This window comes from Plutella xylostella, chromosome 10, assembly GCF_932276165.1.
Source record: "Plutella xylostella chromosome 10, ilPluXylo3.1, whole genome shotgun sequence".
Taxonomy (NCBI): Eukaryota; Metazoa; Arthropoda; class Insecta; order Lepidoptera; family Plutellidae; genus Plutella; species Plutella xylostella.
In genome coordinates this window covers 8900228-8917108 of record NC_063990.1, presented here as the reverse complement: position 1 = coordinate 8917108, position 16881 = coordinate 8900228, and the positions used below count along the sequence as shown (strand labels likewise).

At 35.8% G+C, this 16881-nt stretch overlaps 2 protein-coding genes across 2 annotated transcripts in view; both read left to right on the top strand.

The window, feature by feature from the left end:
* The first annotated feature begins 77 nt into the window (after positions 1–77).
* Positions 78–1558, top strand: LOC105391518. The gene has a single exon (XM_011563003.3). The coding sequence runs from the start codon at positions 247–249 to the stop codon at positions 1174–1176; it is 930 nt and encodes a 309-aa protein (XP_011561305.1). The 5' UTR covers positions 78–246; the 3' UTR covers positions 1177–1558.
* A 936-nt stretch (positions 1559–2494) lies between these two features.
* The window catches only part of LOC105391517 (SEC14-like protein 2), a 30043-nt gene continuing 15656 nt past the window's right edge, over positions 2495–16881 (top strand). Inside the window, exon 1 of the mRNA XM_011563002.3 lies at positions 2495–2663. Coding sequence (XP_011561304.3) covers positions 2598–2663 — 66 coding nt within the window. The 5' untranslated portion in view covers positions 2495–2597. The remainder of the gene's footprint in view (positions 2664–16881) is intronic.

Sequence of the window (16881 nt, the reverse complement as noted above, 5' to 3'; positions counted from 1 at the left end):
GACAGTGTACTTTTGAATGAAATCATGATGATGCTTACTTCAGTTGAATGAAACTCACTCCGACAGTTCTCAATGTCACAGCTGTGACAGCTGTCACTGAACCAAATAAAGCTAAGCTAACCTATAAAACGCAAAAATAAATACAACACACAAAACATTGAAAGAGCTACTGTTAATTCTGTTTACGGATAACTCACAATTCTTCATTAATTTTTTGAATATTGTGGAAAACGTTAATTTAAAAATATGAAGACAATAAACCGAAAAATTCCAGGCATTCTTCCACCACCGCCAAAAACAGAAGTTGATGGAAAAATCGCAGATTTATCTTCTAAAACCATCCCCGAGCTCATTGAGCTTCGTGATAGACAAATGAAACTCATTAGAAACAATGCATTCATTTCGAAACTAGCTGACAAAGGTGAGAAAATCAAATGCTTTCACGAGAAAATCGAAAAAGAACTTAAGGCCAAACAAGAAGAAGAGCAAACATGCCAATTGTTAAATAGATTAAAACTCAACAGTGTTGATGAGCACAGTGTTCAGAATGTTGAATGGGAAGGGAAAGTGTCCAAACCAAAAGTAGTTTTAGATTCAGATGATGATAGTGAGCCAGAAGATGTTCTCCACATTCTCAGTCAGAACACAGTGCAACAAAAGCTGGTGAGAGTTTTACCACCAGAAAGACCCCTAATATCACCATTAGACTTAGAAAGAATTGGTGAAATTCCTCATGTGAAGTACATAGTGGATAAGACTGAGAACCACTCTTCTCCTAAGGCAACTGGTCACTTCAAACCGTATCATACAACAAAGTCAGATGTCCATCATCCCGAGAAAGAAATGGTTAGAAAAAAGGGAAAGCACTGGGAAGTGACTGCGGCAACCCCACCACTCAGCATTCATGGTGCTGCTAAAATTTTAAATTTGGAGGAGTCACTAAAGCTACAGCAAGAGTACAACAAACACTTGCAAGAGGTTGAGGCCCAACATGCTGCTGAGAAGCTGTTGGCGAGAACAGGTATCAGGATGGCTGAACTATCTGAGGGAGGGAGACAGTTTGGCAGCTACCGCGAGGTGGAGAGTGAGGCGGAGACAGACCACGAGGGCAGCGACAAGGAGGTGCACGATGAGGAGCCCGACAGGGGAGGAGTCGTTTTCACAGTCTTGAAGTGAAATTTTGTATGAACAATAGAACTAATCGGCAGAAACCTGTCCCTTAAGCCTTGTCTAGTTCAATAAGCAGAAAATTTAAGATCAAGTGATTTTAGGTAAATACAATTGTGTAGTAATTTATTGTGATCTTATTACTTTACGTTTTATATGTATGTACCTACCTACTTAGTAATAGCTTTAATTTCATTATTTTTGTAATACCTGATGTTTTGTTTGCATATTATTATCTAAATGTAAGTATATTTTATACGTAAGGTCTCTATATACATATATCATAATAAGTATATGTTTATATTTATATGTATTATGTTAATTTAAAGTGATATTAGTATGTAATTAATATTTAAAGTTATTGATCCAAAATAAAGCTATGTTTAATAAACTTGTCTTTGTGTTAATATTCTATTATCTTATGAATATCCTTATTCACCACAGAACAATAACACCAGGGAATGACCACCATCACCCAACCCATCAGACTCAATCATCACACCCCAATAAAGGTAAAGGTAAGTGACCCTAAATATTATTAACCATAACATGATTGTTGACTTTTATGTATTTTTTTCCTTTTGTAATTTGATTATATGTTTATCTTATATGTATCTAGGAGAAGGTCCATTTCCAGTCCAGCAAAGGCCTGGACATTTTGAATTCTATTATATATCACGAGAAGTGAGTGGATAAGCAAGCACGCTTATGAGTCATAGGCACATAGAAATGGATAAGCTAAGCATCATCCAATGTCCTTCAAATTAATTTGTGTCTAGATACTCTCTGTGCATTGAACGAATATAACTAGCGTATATTAGTTAAATGCCTTGAAGCATACATCTGCCGAGGTATCCAGTAGAGTGCCGAGACAGTATCCTCGACCGGACACTACTGCTATCAATACAACGAGTGCCCGGCCAAAGACATACTGTCTCGCCACACTACTTGGTAAGTGTAATCAGGGTAATAGCGATCGACGGTAGCAGGAGGTACCATATCTTCCGGATTGTAGTGACGCCTGTACCTATACATTGTCTTTCAAGAGTAGGGGTACTGGCCTCAGGGCCGTATGAGTTTGCATTGGGACATAGATAAGACTATAATAATAGGTCTAAGGTCCAAGTTGTAAACTAAGCGAATAGCTCATATTTGAGATACTTCTACTGTAACATGGTAAACCCTTTATAAAGCTGCTGCATAAAGAGATTGTCGGCCTGCACATTTTATAGTAAATACTACCTACAAGTTAAATATGTACGAAGGAAGTAAGTACTTATAGTAAACACAACAAATACGGTTCGCTTGCATTCACAACAAGAAATCGTTGTATGTTACTCAGTCGCGTGTTGACCGGCGATCGGGTCGCACGTCTGTCTGTGCGCATCTTAAACAATCTTTTTAGTTTTCGGTAGAAACAAGTGGTAACAATGGCGCCAATTTCGTCGAATATGGTGGTCGGCATAGACGATGATCAGCGATTCGCTTTAATGAAGGTATTTAATCAAATATTAACTGTTTTATACGATTGTGCGTCCACCTACGGAACTGCGGAAACTACATTATATTGTAACCCCCTTATTCATAGAGAAGTTACAAAACGTTTTAACTAATAAACTGTTTTGTCCCTCTCCGACAAAGAACAATTTGTTCTTTGACAGAGAGGGACAAAACAGTTTATTAGTTAAAAAGTATTGTAACTTTTCTATGAATAAGGGGGTAAGTCTGTAGGAGGCATTTGCTTTGTTTGGATGCACTGGTCCTTTAAACAATGAAAGTCCCTGAAACTGCATACTGTATTATATGAACATTCTAAGTATGTTGTGCATATAACTAACATTTACTGCACTTATACCTTCCTAATTTCCTGCCACCAGTAAAAGCCTCTGGTCTAGACAGTCTAGGCAGGTTTAAATAACTGTAGCGTATACCTACCTACTTATGTTACTTTCAATTAGGCTACCTATAATGGTGTATCTTATGATTATTAAATTAAATGCAGGTAATGCTTATGCACGCAATTAAAATACACTTTGAAATTCGAAACCAACTTTCCTTTTGCCTGCTCCTATTAATATTTTACTGGCACAAGCAAGTTGTTTTAATTAACAACATGCGTTAGATAACTGCAGTTTATGATTAATTTCACTAATTAACACATTTCGCAGTTATCTTGTCTAACTTTAATTGATGATTTATTATATTGACCTATCTTAACTGATTGGATTGGGCATAATACATACAAACACTTATCTAAGGATTAGTAAATTAATCGGTGTAGTCGTACCTACCTGATGTAGATTTCAGCTTAATTATTTTTGTATAAGTTAGTAGGTATTTTACCTAGTTGTGGCTCAGTACACAGACACACCAAATATAATATAGTAGTATTATACCTTAATATCTTTTGAAGTGATGACTATTAAAATGCTAATAATTAGTTTCATCACTTCATTATTAGTTTGGTACTTAATTAATTTCGTTTGGCCCGCGCCTTAATAGCTAATTAATGTACGTATAATATATCTACTTTACCCAACTCATTTTTAACCGACTTCAAAAAAAGGAGGAGGTTCTCAATTCGTCGGGATCTTTTTTTTTTATATATTTTTTTTTATGTATGTTCACCGATTACTCCGCCGTTTATGAACCAATTTTGAAAATTCTTTTTTTGTTGTATTGGGTTGAGCTCCCAGGTGGTCCCATTTTTTTTTCAGAATTTTATCTCACCCCCAAGGGTGGGTAAAGGGGTAAAAACAGGGTATGAATTTCCATTTTGGGCACATATTAACCGATTCTAATGAAATTAAGAACGTAAATATAGTTCTTATAACAAAAAAATATGATGGTGACCTTGAGCTGATCTGATGATGGAAACGGAAGGCAGTCAGGGAAACTCCTCAACGGTATATAGCAACTACTTCGTGTTTAGGCTTGAATGAATCGTATTGATTAGTAGGACTTTTTGGTATCATTTGCACCTTACTTTTGATTGAAAATTATTACAAATAAACTAAAAACTATTAAATAAAATAATAATTAAAAAAATTAAAAAACCGACTTCAAAAAACCACTAAAATGTAAGAAATAATTTAAGGTTTACACAAATTCTACTCGTATGAGACAGTACAAATATACCTTAGCAGGAACTGTTCTTTTTTGAAGTTGGTGCCATATTTCTTCAGATTACTTTGTCACCGCACCAACATCAAAAAAGAACAGTTCCTGCTTAGGTATATTTGTACTGTCTCATACGAGTAGAATTTGTGTAAACCTTAAATTATTTCTTACATTTTAGTGGTTTTTTGAAGTCGGTTTTTTAATTTTTTTAATTATTATTTTTGTAGTTTCAATTAGTTTTTTTTTTGTAGATATGTGATAGATAGTACATATAAGTATATTGTGTATTCTTTTACACAGTACTAACTAGTAGGGTAGGTTAGTTACGATTGTCTGAACCCTACGTCTGTCTTCCTGATCATGATCACCCTTAGATAATAATCACCAGTCACTTCCTCAAATGCAACGTGAAATGCGATATGAGTAATGGTGGGTTATTTTACCTAACTAACTTAGTAACTTGCCTATGGCTAAGAAATAAATAAACTTTCTTACTATTGATTGACCTGAATAGTATGTAAGTACATAGGCACATAACCGATGATCAACGCAAAAGTATTACAATTTACCACTCCACTCGCTAACGATAACATTGGCAGTTAAATTCCTAAATTCAATTTGATTTCTCCATTACCTAACGATACAATGTGAGGTAAGCAAAGCAATTTGCAACTTTCGCATTTTGTCTTACAATGGTAACAATGCGACGACCGGACGGCACAGCGGTTAGACGCTTGCTATTGTGACGAAAGTCTCGGCTTTAATTTCCGGTCTGATTTGTTGTTCTCGGAATTTTGATGTCTATGATAAAATGTTGGTCTTGCTAAAAATCTACAATACTCCCCGGCCTCCCGGAAACGTGGAGATTATTGGAAAAACCGTTCATTCTTAGCTTAGAGGTATTTATTTTGTGTGGTGTGTGGTGTCCTGTATAAGTAGTTACATGTTTTATACCGGTTCCCCTCATCTGGCCTAATCTTTATTGCCCTAAACTCGTTTCGCATACCTCGTAAGGTCTAAACTTTTTTGGTAGAATCATTACTTCGTCAAGACTTATGTGGCATAAGACTCGTTTCGTCTAAAACTCTTTTGGCACAAACTTGAAACACCTAAGTCTCGTTTGCTCTAATTGTTCGTATTGGTATAATCTTGTTTCTCCTAATATTATCTTTACAAATACTATATTAAGTATGTTTTAAATGTACAAATTGTGGTATTTTTCTCCTACATCCCGAAAATCACGATATTAAGGGCCCGTACAGGGTGACGTGCCGCGCCAATTTTGGGTTTTCAATGCTCTTCACACAGCACACGCAGTGACACGCACACATGTAAGTTTGCACAGTGGGTCGATAAACTTTTACTCGCCAACTTTATTGACAATTATGTTCACGTACATTTTGGGTGATTTTAGGGTAAGTAAGTATAATTCTTACTTACACTGGTAGGCACCAGGAAAGAGTAGAAATTAATAGGGGTGCCACTTTACTCTATACTCGGAACCCGATTAGCTTTCTCAAACAAATGTGGTATTTACTTGTAGAAAGGTAACTACAAGTATTAAAGTGTAGATAATAAGTTTCGGGCATTCTCCAGCCAACTGAACCCCGACGACAAAGCAAAGTAAATACATAGTGTCGCAAAAGGGCTATACTAAGCCAAAAGGGGATGACTCAAGGGGTCATTCTGAACAACTTTTGTTCTACGAGATTTGCAAATTCGCGAAAAAAAATATTCGTTTTCCATGGTAAAAAGTCACATGTCCAACAAAGTTAATTTCCAAAACTCGCAGAGCAAAAGTTCAGAATGACCCCCTGTCTTACTCCTTTTTACCGGACTGCCGAAAGAGGAGGGTAATGTTTTTTTATTGTATGTATGTATGTTTGTCTGTTTCTTTGTTCCCTCCTGTAGCCTAAACGGCTTGATAGATTTTGATGTATGAGGTATTGTTAGAAGCGTATTGATGGCGCGATGGTTATAAGCTATGTGACGTTCCATTAAAATGAACATAGCGCCCTCTAGAGGACATAACGTGATGATCGAAAAAATAATAATTCAACTTTGCCGTGTAAGGTATCAAATGAAAGGGCTTGATTTTCACATTATAAAAATATGCATATTGAAGGTATTTAAATAACAACACCAAAATTATTGAAATAAAAAATGATCATTAACAACTGACGTAAAATTTCATAAAATAAAAACAACTAAAAAGTTACAAATAAAAAAATACAATTATAAACAAACGAAAAACCCGACTGTACGCTAAAAACATGAAAACAAGTCCCAATGTTAATGGAAAGTATCGCAGGCGGGGACCAATTTGACCGCCACTCAAGGCCGTTTTCTAAGTAACATTCAGCTAAATGGTGAACCCTCTGCTGGTCCCCGCCTACGATACTTTCCATTAACATTGGGACTTGTTTTCATATTTTTAGCGTGCAGTCGGGTTTTTTGTTTGTTTATAATTTGTTTAGTACTATATACCGCTTTTTCAATACCTGTAAGTACATTTTTTGGTAGCAGCATAATATTTTTACTTAATTTTAGGGTTTCGAACGTCAAAAGAAAAAAAGCAACCGTTATAGGATCTCTTTGTTGTCCGTCTGTCACCGCCCTTTTTCTCAGAAACGGGTAAAGATATCAAGCTGATATTTCGCATAGATGGGGAGTAACCCAAAAAAAATATTATGGTACTCCCTGTCCCACACAAGTAAATTGGGGCTTATATTTTTTCCAGTTATTTTGATGTGTATCCTTTTTTTTCTTTGATGTTTTGTATAAGTATGTGTTTGTTTTCTTTAAATCTGTATTTTTTTTGTTGTTGCTGTCTATGTGTCGAATAAATGTATCTTTATCTTCAAATCACGCCATCTATCGTTTGTTTTTTTTTGTGGCTACTGTCTATAGAAGAAATTCCGTCATTGACAATTTTACGTTACGAATTTATTTTTATTTATTTTATTTTTATTTTTACATTTTCGTGGAGAACCAACAGCATTTTGTTAATAAATAATTATTACTTATGAACACATAACAACTTGATGCCATTAACAGAATGAACTTAGTAAACCCAGTAAACCTAACACATCCAGAGGAAAAATAAAATCTCTTTCTCTCTCTCTGAAAAACATACTTAATAGCCCAAACTCGATGCTTTTAGCTATTAACATCTTTGAAATAAAATTGAGCCACCACCGTGTTACTGCCCTCATCAGATCCTCACGAGACCATACCTCAACCAGCACCAAGAGACTGTATTTTTGATCCCTAACCTAATGTTCGTGCGTATTGTCATCACTTAGATCCATTCGCTATATTCCTGCTCCTCATCAGACCTTTACGAGACTGTAATGTCACGAGAATATTGCACACTATCTAATTTAATTTAATGTATTGAATATACTGGAAGAATTATGCTTCCTCAATTTCAAATCAAATTATGTTGGTGTCATAAAAGTTGAAAAAGTGCAATGACAACCAATGTGCAGTGATTTTGTATCTGTACACGATAAGATCGCGAGCTGTCAGTGCTGCCTAAACCGACGTGACCCTTATTTGGAGGCCAGCGGCCAACTGAGTCAAACGTCACTTGTGTTTATGATTTTATAACACAGAAAACCGCCATAGATATTTGTATGAAGATTTGAGGGAAAAAAATTGCTCAAGTTTGGGATTAATTTACACAAAATAAGTGTGTGTTTATTAAAAAACAAGGTATTTATAGATTGGCAAGTTGCTTGGCGACCCTCCTTGCGGGGTGAAAGACGCGGAGGGGACGAGGTACCCAAGACGACAGCGGGTAGCGGGAGGGTAGCGGGGAAGGGCAACGCGTGCACTGCATGTCATTGTTACGGCAGTCTCGGCCGCGCAGCCGAGGCGGCCACATGTCTTATATAGTCTGTCATAATTTGAGTGCGACCCACATGAGATCATTGATCCTGAGACCATTAGTCTTAGGATGAGTGTTGAGGCCTTTTTAATATTATCATTATATTATTATTAGGTTTCTTTCGCCATTTCTTTCCTTCTCAATGACGGGGCCTTTGTGAAATGGTGGTAGATGACTATCGACAAATAATTGTAAAATTTTACGTCGATTAAACCATTTGAATTTGAATTTGAGGTATCTATAATTCGTCAACAAAATAACGTCAAAAACAACAAATCGTATAATGTCTCAATATAGGGGCTTCTTGTAGAACAGCGTACCGGATCAGTCATGCTACGCGGCTAAAGGTTTGTACTGCGCAGTCAGATACGAAAAAGTAAACAACAAAGACGAAGAGTCCATATGACAGTGCGTCAGTTGTCAGTTCTTGTAACTAGGAAAGCAACCAAAATTTATGTGATTTAATGAAAATTAATGAGCAAAACACAGAGAAAAATTACAAAATTGATGAAATTTTGAAAGAAAATGGTCATATCGTGCTTCGCCTACCCCCATACCACCCGGAATTAAATCCTATTGAACTTGTGTGGGGGTACGTGAAAGGCGAGCTCGCAAGAACGTCGATTGACTCTAACTTAGATAAAGAGATAAAAGACTTAGAGTTGCTTTTCTCTAATTATTCGCCTAAAAAGTGGAGAAATTGTGACGACCATGTCATAAAAAATTAAGACGAATATTATAAATCTGATAGAGTATTTGACGATGTATTGGACAGGTATGTTATTGTTTATTTATAATTTATTGTAAATTAAACATAAATTGGTTTTTGTCTTAGATTTATAATTGAAGTTAATGAAAACGATGATGAAGATGAGGATGACGACGACGATGAACAAGTTCAAACAGAGAGTGAATATGAAAGTGATGTAGTGTGTAAGTAAGACTATATCAACTATATTATAATACCTACATGTAACCTTTACTAACACATATGTATACTCTCTCATACTTTTATACAATATACGTTTAGTTCAGCATCAACCGTTCGTCTTTCAACTCGCCTCCGACCTACCTCCTTACATGGCGACCCTCGCCATTCGAGACGGGCCTAATGCGGTCGGCTAGTAAAAATTGTTGAAGCATTAAAAATATAGTGTCTTCGTGGTATACTATCGTACATTGTGTTGTGTAAATTATATAAATGGGGAACACTGCAACTACAATGAGGCCTCCCGTAGAGGACCTAAATCGTCAAGATATCCTCACTCAAATAGGATATTCAAACAAGATAATCCAGCACAATGAAAATTTGATGGGTCACGTTGCGAAGACCAACGATTACTTGTACTGGCTGATGTTCGTGCTAGCAGTTCTGGGAGCATTTTTTCTGGCAAAGTACGTGAACGACTGCATCAACGGGAAGATCGAGCGCCGCGCGCGTGCTCACGCGCTCCAGACGAGGAGGTTGGGCCAAGCAGAAGCGGTTTGAGTGTTAAAGTTCAGTGTTACGAAAATAAATAATAATTGTGAACATAATAATATGGGCAATATAGTGATTGAAAGTTGAAAGTGATTAAACAGGAAGATTTTTTAAGGACTGTCAGATTGCGTATGTAAGTTAATTATTATACATTTAATTACGAAGGTATTACCCACCCCCATAATTATTCATCATACTTATTAATTCTTAATAATATGTAACCAGTTAGTTAATTAATACTTGTATTGGAAAATCTTATTTAATGGCATGTAACTTGAACAGAGTATATGATAAACTAAAAGATATTCGTACATATTTAATAAAGATAGGGGCAAAGCGAAGGCATGGTTCTATTTTAACGAAAAAATTAGAGGAAGCCAATATTTTGTTATCGGAATATAATACTTTAATTGACGATTTTAGCGAGGAGTGCAAGTTAGGTCAGATAAGTAAGGAGGAATTGTGTTTAATTACAAATATTTCAACGAAGTTTGAGTCTTTATTTGAGGACGTTAAGAGTTTATGTTGTGAAACTGCAATTATGGAGACTTTTAATTTAAAAACCGCTTTGACCTTATTACCCATAATGACAGATCAGGAGAATAATACGAAACAATTGATTGATGGAATTGATTATTACAACACTATTTTGTCAAAACAAGAATGTAAAACTAATTTGATACAATTTGTGCTTAAAAGTCGACTATCGCAAACGGCTAAACTTAAGATGGAGTCAAATTACACAAGTGTGTCAGCTTTGTTACTGGATATGAAAAGTCTATTATTACCGAAAAAATCAGCAACGGCAATACAGTGTAAACTCCAGAATATTAGGCAAAACGAACTATCTGTTAGTGAATACGGAAAGGAAATTACAGAACTTTTTGCGGATCTCACGGTTTCTCAAGCTGACGGAAATTCAGATCACTATGCCATATTACGGCCGTTGAACGAAAAGATGGCAATTAAACGATTTTCCGACGGTTTGAGGAACCGACGGTTAAGCACAATAATTGCTGCACGTAATTTCAGCTCACTTCAGGATGCGATACAAGCAGCTCAAGATGAAGAAGTGTCATCTTCTGGAGATATCATGGGTATGAGTAATAATAACCCACCTTCTAGGAATTACAGAGGACGCGTATTTACAAACCAGAGAGGGTACAACCGTGGGCAACCGCCGCAGCGCGGGTACATGGGCCCGCCGCGCGGACACCCGGGCCAGCAGCGCGGCCCAGGGCGCGGCCGCGGGGGCTACCAGCAGCACCGGGGAGGTGCCTACTACCAGCAGCGCTATCCAGGTAATAACTCTAATTATTTTGGCAGGCCATGGAACTATGACAATGGGAATCATGTCAATATGATGAGTGACGACTCTCATAACACACCGGAGGAACAGCGTGAGCAATCATCGGAAACAATTCAGTTTTTTCGAGAATAATGAAGTAATATTTTCTTGTAGCAGTACCCTATTTACGAACCTCGCCCTAAATGGAAAAGATTATGCATGGCTAATTGATACGGGTGCGTCATTATCGGCTATAAAATGTAAACATTTATTGGAACATAACATCGAGTTTATTAAGGAACGGTCTTGCATAAATGGTATCGGCGGCACAATACAGGCTATTGGATATGTTTTTATTCAACTAGAAATAAATGGACATTGTTTTCAACATAAGTTCTTCGTATTTGACACCATACCATGTATCACAGCAGGAATATTAGGTAGCGACTTTTTAGAGAAGTACAGATCAATTTTAGATTACAACACCAATACGTTAACCTTAATTGGAACGGATAACATAAACATCACTATGCCGGTGTTAAGAGTTAGTCATGACTTTCATGATTATAATTATTTAATCCCAGCGCGATCGGAATCTGTTTATTTTATCAAGACAAGTATGTCTGAGGATTGTATGGTGTGTACCCAACAGATATGCGATGGAATTTATATAGCAGGTTCAATAGTTAGGCCAACTAATGGAAAAATACCCATTCAAGTTTTAAATACAACGGAAACAGAACTATCTCTACATTCATTAGAGCCAGAAATACACAAGCTAAGTGATTATTACATATTTCAATTTGGTAGCAGTGGAAATAATGCAGATAGAGTAAAAAAATTACTGCCGCAAATTAAACTAGGACATCTAAACCAAGAAGAGCAGAGAGCTATAGAAAATATATGTGCGAAATTTGCTGACATATTTCATTTGTCGGGGGATAAATTGACCGCAACGGATATTTGTCAACAATCAATTCAATTAAAACCTAACGTAGAACCGGCATTTAGTAAACCATATAGATTACCCCAAGCCCATAAGGCTGAAATCAACAGGCAAATCACTGAAATGTTAAAAGACGGAATAATTGAACCATCTCAAAGTGAGTGGTCAAGTCCGATATTACTAGTGCCGAAGAAAAATGTTAGTGATTGTAAAATTAAATGGCGACTAGTTATTGATTATAGGAAAGTTAACGAAAGAATAAAAGATGACAAATTCCCCTTACCCAACATCTCGGAAATTTTTGACTCTCTTTCGGGTGCAATTTACTACTCACATCTAGACTTATTTTCTGGGTATTATCAGATGGAACTCTCCGAAGAAAGTAGGAAATATACAGCTTTTTGTACGCCACAGTGTCAAGTCACGAAACCAAATGTAAATTCAATAAATGAAGAAAATAATGCCAATACTTGTTCAGGGCAATTTCAGATGAAAAGAATGCCAATGGGGTTAAAAACCAGCCCTAATGCATTTTCGCGCATGATAAATATTGCAATGTCAGGCCTAGCATTTGACAAATGTTTTGTCTATTTAGATGACCTCATAGTTTTTGGCCGAAGTTTGGATGACCATAATAAAAATTTATTTGATGTATTTAGTCGATTGAGAAAAGTTAACCTAAAATTAAACCCACAAAAATGCGATTTTCTAAAAAGAGAAATTTTATATCTTGGACATGTTATTACTGCAGATGGAATTTTACCAGACCCAAGTAAAATTAAAGTTATGGCTGAATATCCCATTCCCAAAAATTTAGACGAAGTAAAAAGATTCGTAGCTTTTAGTAATTATTACAGAAAATTCATATCAAATTTCGCAGAAATAGCCTACCCTCTTAATAAATTATGTCGAAAAGATCAACCTTTTATATGGGACACTCAATGCCAAAATTCATTTGAGAAACTTCGGAACGCACTATTGTCTCCACCTGTACTACAGTACCCTGATTTTTCAGACGCTAATGAGTTTCAATTACAAACAGATGCTTCTGGCTATGCCATAGCTGGAGTATTGTCAAACAAAAATGGTAGGCCAGTAGCGTACACAAGCAGAGGACTTAATAAAGCTGAAACAAATTATCCGACAATAGAAAAGGAATTGCTCGCGATAGTTTGGTCCATCAAGTATTTTAGACCATATCTTTTAGGCAAACATTTTAAAGTAATTACGGATCATAAACCACTTGTTTATTTGTTTAGTATGAAAGACCCTAGCAGTAGGCTAACTAAATTTCGTTTGCAGTTGGAAGAATATAATTTCACCGTAGAATATGTAAAAGGCAAGGACAATGCACCAGCAGATGCACTATCCCGTATAAGATTGACTTCAAATGAGCTGAAAGAGATGAATGAAAGCGTGATGAATGTAATGACTAGAGCACAAGCGAGAAAACTTACTATAAATAATGACGAAAATACTACTCATTACGTCCCTTCGGACTATACTGTTTCTACAGACCAACCAAGAGTAATAGGAATTAATAATAAACCGAAGGAGTCTGTAGAATTGAGTTTTATAAATGAAGAGAAACTAAATAAATTAATAAAAGACAATTTAATTACGGAAAGAAGTTATCAAAATATATTAATGTATGTACCGTCAAAGAAAGTAATTTATATAAACCCATGTTCGCATTCACAATTCACGCGAGCCGTATTTGTGAAGGAACTTGAGGAATTTTGTAAAAAATGTTCTGTTCAAGCAATATATTGTATAAAGAATAAAGAAAGTAGTATATTTATAGAAACATTGGCTAAAGAAATAAAGAAAACAAGTGAGTGGAATGGTCCACGATTATTCGTTCTGCAAGGAATTCAAAGGATTGACGATAAAGACGACCAGCGGGTTATTTTGAACGACTTCCACTTATTACCAACCAGTGGGCACGCAGGTATAAGGCGGATGTTTAATAAAATTAGGAAATACTATTATTGGCCTGGATTAGAACGCGACATAAATAACTTTGTAAGTCGTTGTGATAAGTGTCAGAGACAAAAACATTCCACTTACGTTAAAGAACCAATGACAATCACAACTACCGCGCACACCGCAATGGAAAAAATATTTTTAGATGTAGTAGGACCGCTAGATCAGGATCATAAAGGGTATAGATACATTTTAACTATGCAATGCGAATTATCAAAATTTGTTCAGGCAGTTCCACTTTTGACAAAAAGTACTTCTGAGGTAGCACAGGCTTTTGTTAACAGCTTCATATTATCTTACGGAATACCAACAGAAATCGCAACAGACAGAGGAACGGAATTCCTCTCTTCTACGATGGCTGAGGTATGTACACTTTTAAACATAACTAAGCTACAGTCAACAGCATATCACCACCAATCAATTGGCGCTTTGGAGAACTCACATAAAAATTTAGGAGCATATTTAAGAATACAAACTGACAATCACCCCGAGTCGTGGAGTAATTGGTTGCCGTTCTGGTGTTTTTCGTACAACACTTCTGTTCATACAGAAACAAAGTTTACACCTTTTGAGCTTGTTTATGGAAAAAAATGTATTTTACCTAGTAATTTGTCAAATGGTACAATAGATCCATTATATACTTGTGACGACTACCCTAAAGAACTAAAATATAGGCTTCAGGTTTCACAGAAAGAAGCTCGTGATAACCTTATATTTAGTAAAACTGTAAGGAAAAATGTATACGATAAAAATAGTAAGTCTGTAGTTTATAAGCCAAATGATTTAGTAGTAATTAAGAAAGAAAATTGTAGCAAATTTGATAGCCCATGGACGGAACCATATACTGTAATCACAGATTTATCGCCCAATGTAGAGTTAATAAAGGATGGTAAAATATCAATAGTACATAAGAATAGGACTAAACTATATAAAAGTTAATAATTATATTTTAATCAGGGATATTACTTGTCTAAAGATTTTAATTAATAATATTCATAACATGTGTACTACAATATAATATAAACATAAATGTATGTGTAATAAAAAAAAAGAACACATAATATAAAGTTCTTTTTTTTTTCCCTTCCGTGGGAGGTGTAGTGTGTAAGTAAGACTATATCAACTATATTATAATACCTACATGTAACCTTTACTAACACATATGTATACTCTCTCATACTTTTATACAATATACGTTTAGTTCAGCATCAACCGTTCGTCTTTCAACTCGCCTCCGACCTACCTCCTTACAGTGACATGGAAATTGATTTATAAAATAAAACACTTTTACATAAATAAATTCAAATTGGTAGATATTCTGAAGGTAAACATCCAAATTTTAATGCTGTCAAACTATAATTTTAAGCTAAATATGACATTTACGGGAACAGTCATAGAATAAAATTTTACTTACGTCAGAAATAGTTACAAGCTATCGCGAGATTAATCCGGGCACACTTTTCTACGTGTGTAGCATGTCGTGCTACCTCGCCCCCGCCACTTCTTTCACCCCGCAAGGAGGGTCGCCAAGTAACTTGCCGCATTATAGCGCCTAGTCCAAGCCTTTAACTTTATAATATGATAAAAATCATATGAAAATTCTTGATGATTACGACACAGTTGTTACAATACGGGAGTGTCATTTACTGGTTTTTCGTCATATTCTGAATTTAATTTACAGTTATCCATAAGCTTTTACTTAAATTCGAATGATTCAGCACCTAGCTAGACTCTTCGACTACCGATGTGATTTTTTTCAAGGCTGTAGAGCATCATTTACTACATAATTCTATGACAATGCCAACCCTCGATTGCCTATTGCCGACCCTTAAATTATCAAAATATCGAAAGTTACCATTATAATTATTACAAACGCCATTAAACCCCATGGGATCGAAACCTAAAGATAGGTGCGACGACGAGCAAAGCGAGGAGGAGCGTGTTAGGTGCACATTATCGTCAAAAGCAAAGCGGAGCGCAGCGAAGCGGAGCGGAGCGTTTCCTACATAGCGGCCATAAATACAAGGCACCAGTTTGTGCTATGTAGGGAGACGCACCATCAAAGTTAAAGCCAAACGAATATGATTACTTTATATAACCTATGCCATAGCATTATTAGGCTATTCAAGATTTGGCTATACCATTATTAGGCTAAACAAGATTATACGAAATAACTTTTTACTAAAAGAGATTTATGCCATACGATTTTCGGCGAAACGAGATTTTGACCAAACGTTACTATGCAATACGAGATTAGGCAAATAAATCTTAGGCCAAAAAAGGTAGAACCGTTTTATACACTCCCGACTCCCGAGCAAAGAAACTGTTCTACTTACAACATTTCAATTATTTAAAACATTTAATAGAAAATTAGAACCAAATGATTTTGTTTTTAGTTGGTGATATTCTTGTGTGCTTTTAATGCATACGGCGCGTCGTTACGCTAGCTTCTTCCGCTTAGGAGTAATTTTTTGCATTTCTCGATGGAACTTTTTCATTGCCCGTAAGTGTATTTATGGTATTAACTTAAGTACCTAACTACATAGTAGGAATAAAGAAACGATTGAGCTAAGTAGGTAGGTAGGTACTAAGTACAGCTTTAATCTACACAATTTTCGTCTGGTACTAAGAGTAATTTAGGATAACTTGCCTACTATCTTCCTCCTATATTTACTTAAATTACTGTCTGAAAGTTGCATTGCAATCTTCTTGAAATACATAAATTAGCCACATACCTACTAGGTATCTACTTAACTATGTAAATACACCATAATACATATATGCACTCATTATATTCTATGGTATTATTAAAGCACTAGGTAACATGTACTTAAGTGCGTGTTTTATGATTGAAGAGAACGTAAAACAGACATGTTGTAGGTAGGTAAATCTACAAAGTAAACCCACATTAAACCACCGTAAAGAGACCTCTGAGTTAGCTTGATTTTCCCCCTCGATTGTACATAAATCATGGGCACCTAGGTCTACGTACTTACTAGGAA

Coding starts and splice junctions, on each gene's coding strand:
- LOC105391518 (XM_011563003.3), top strand. CDS start 247: ATGAAGACAATAAACCGAAAAATTCCAGGCATTCTTCCACCACCGCCA.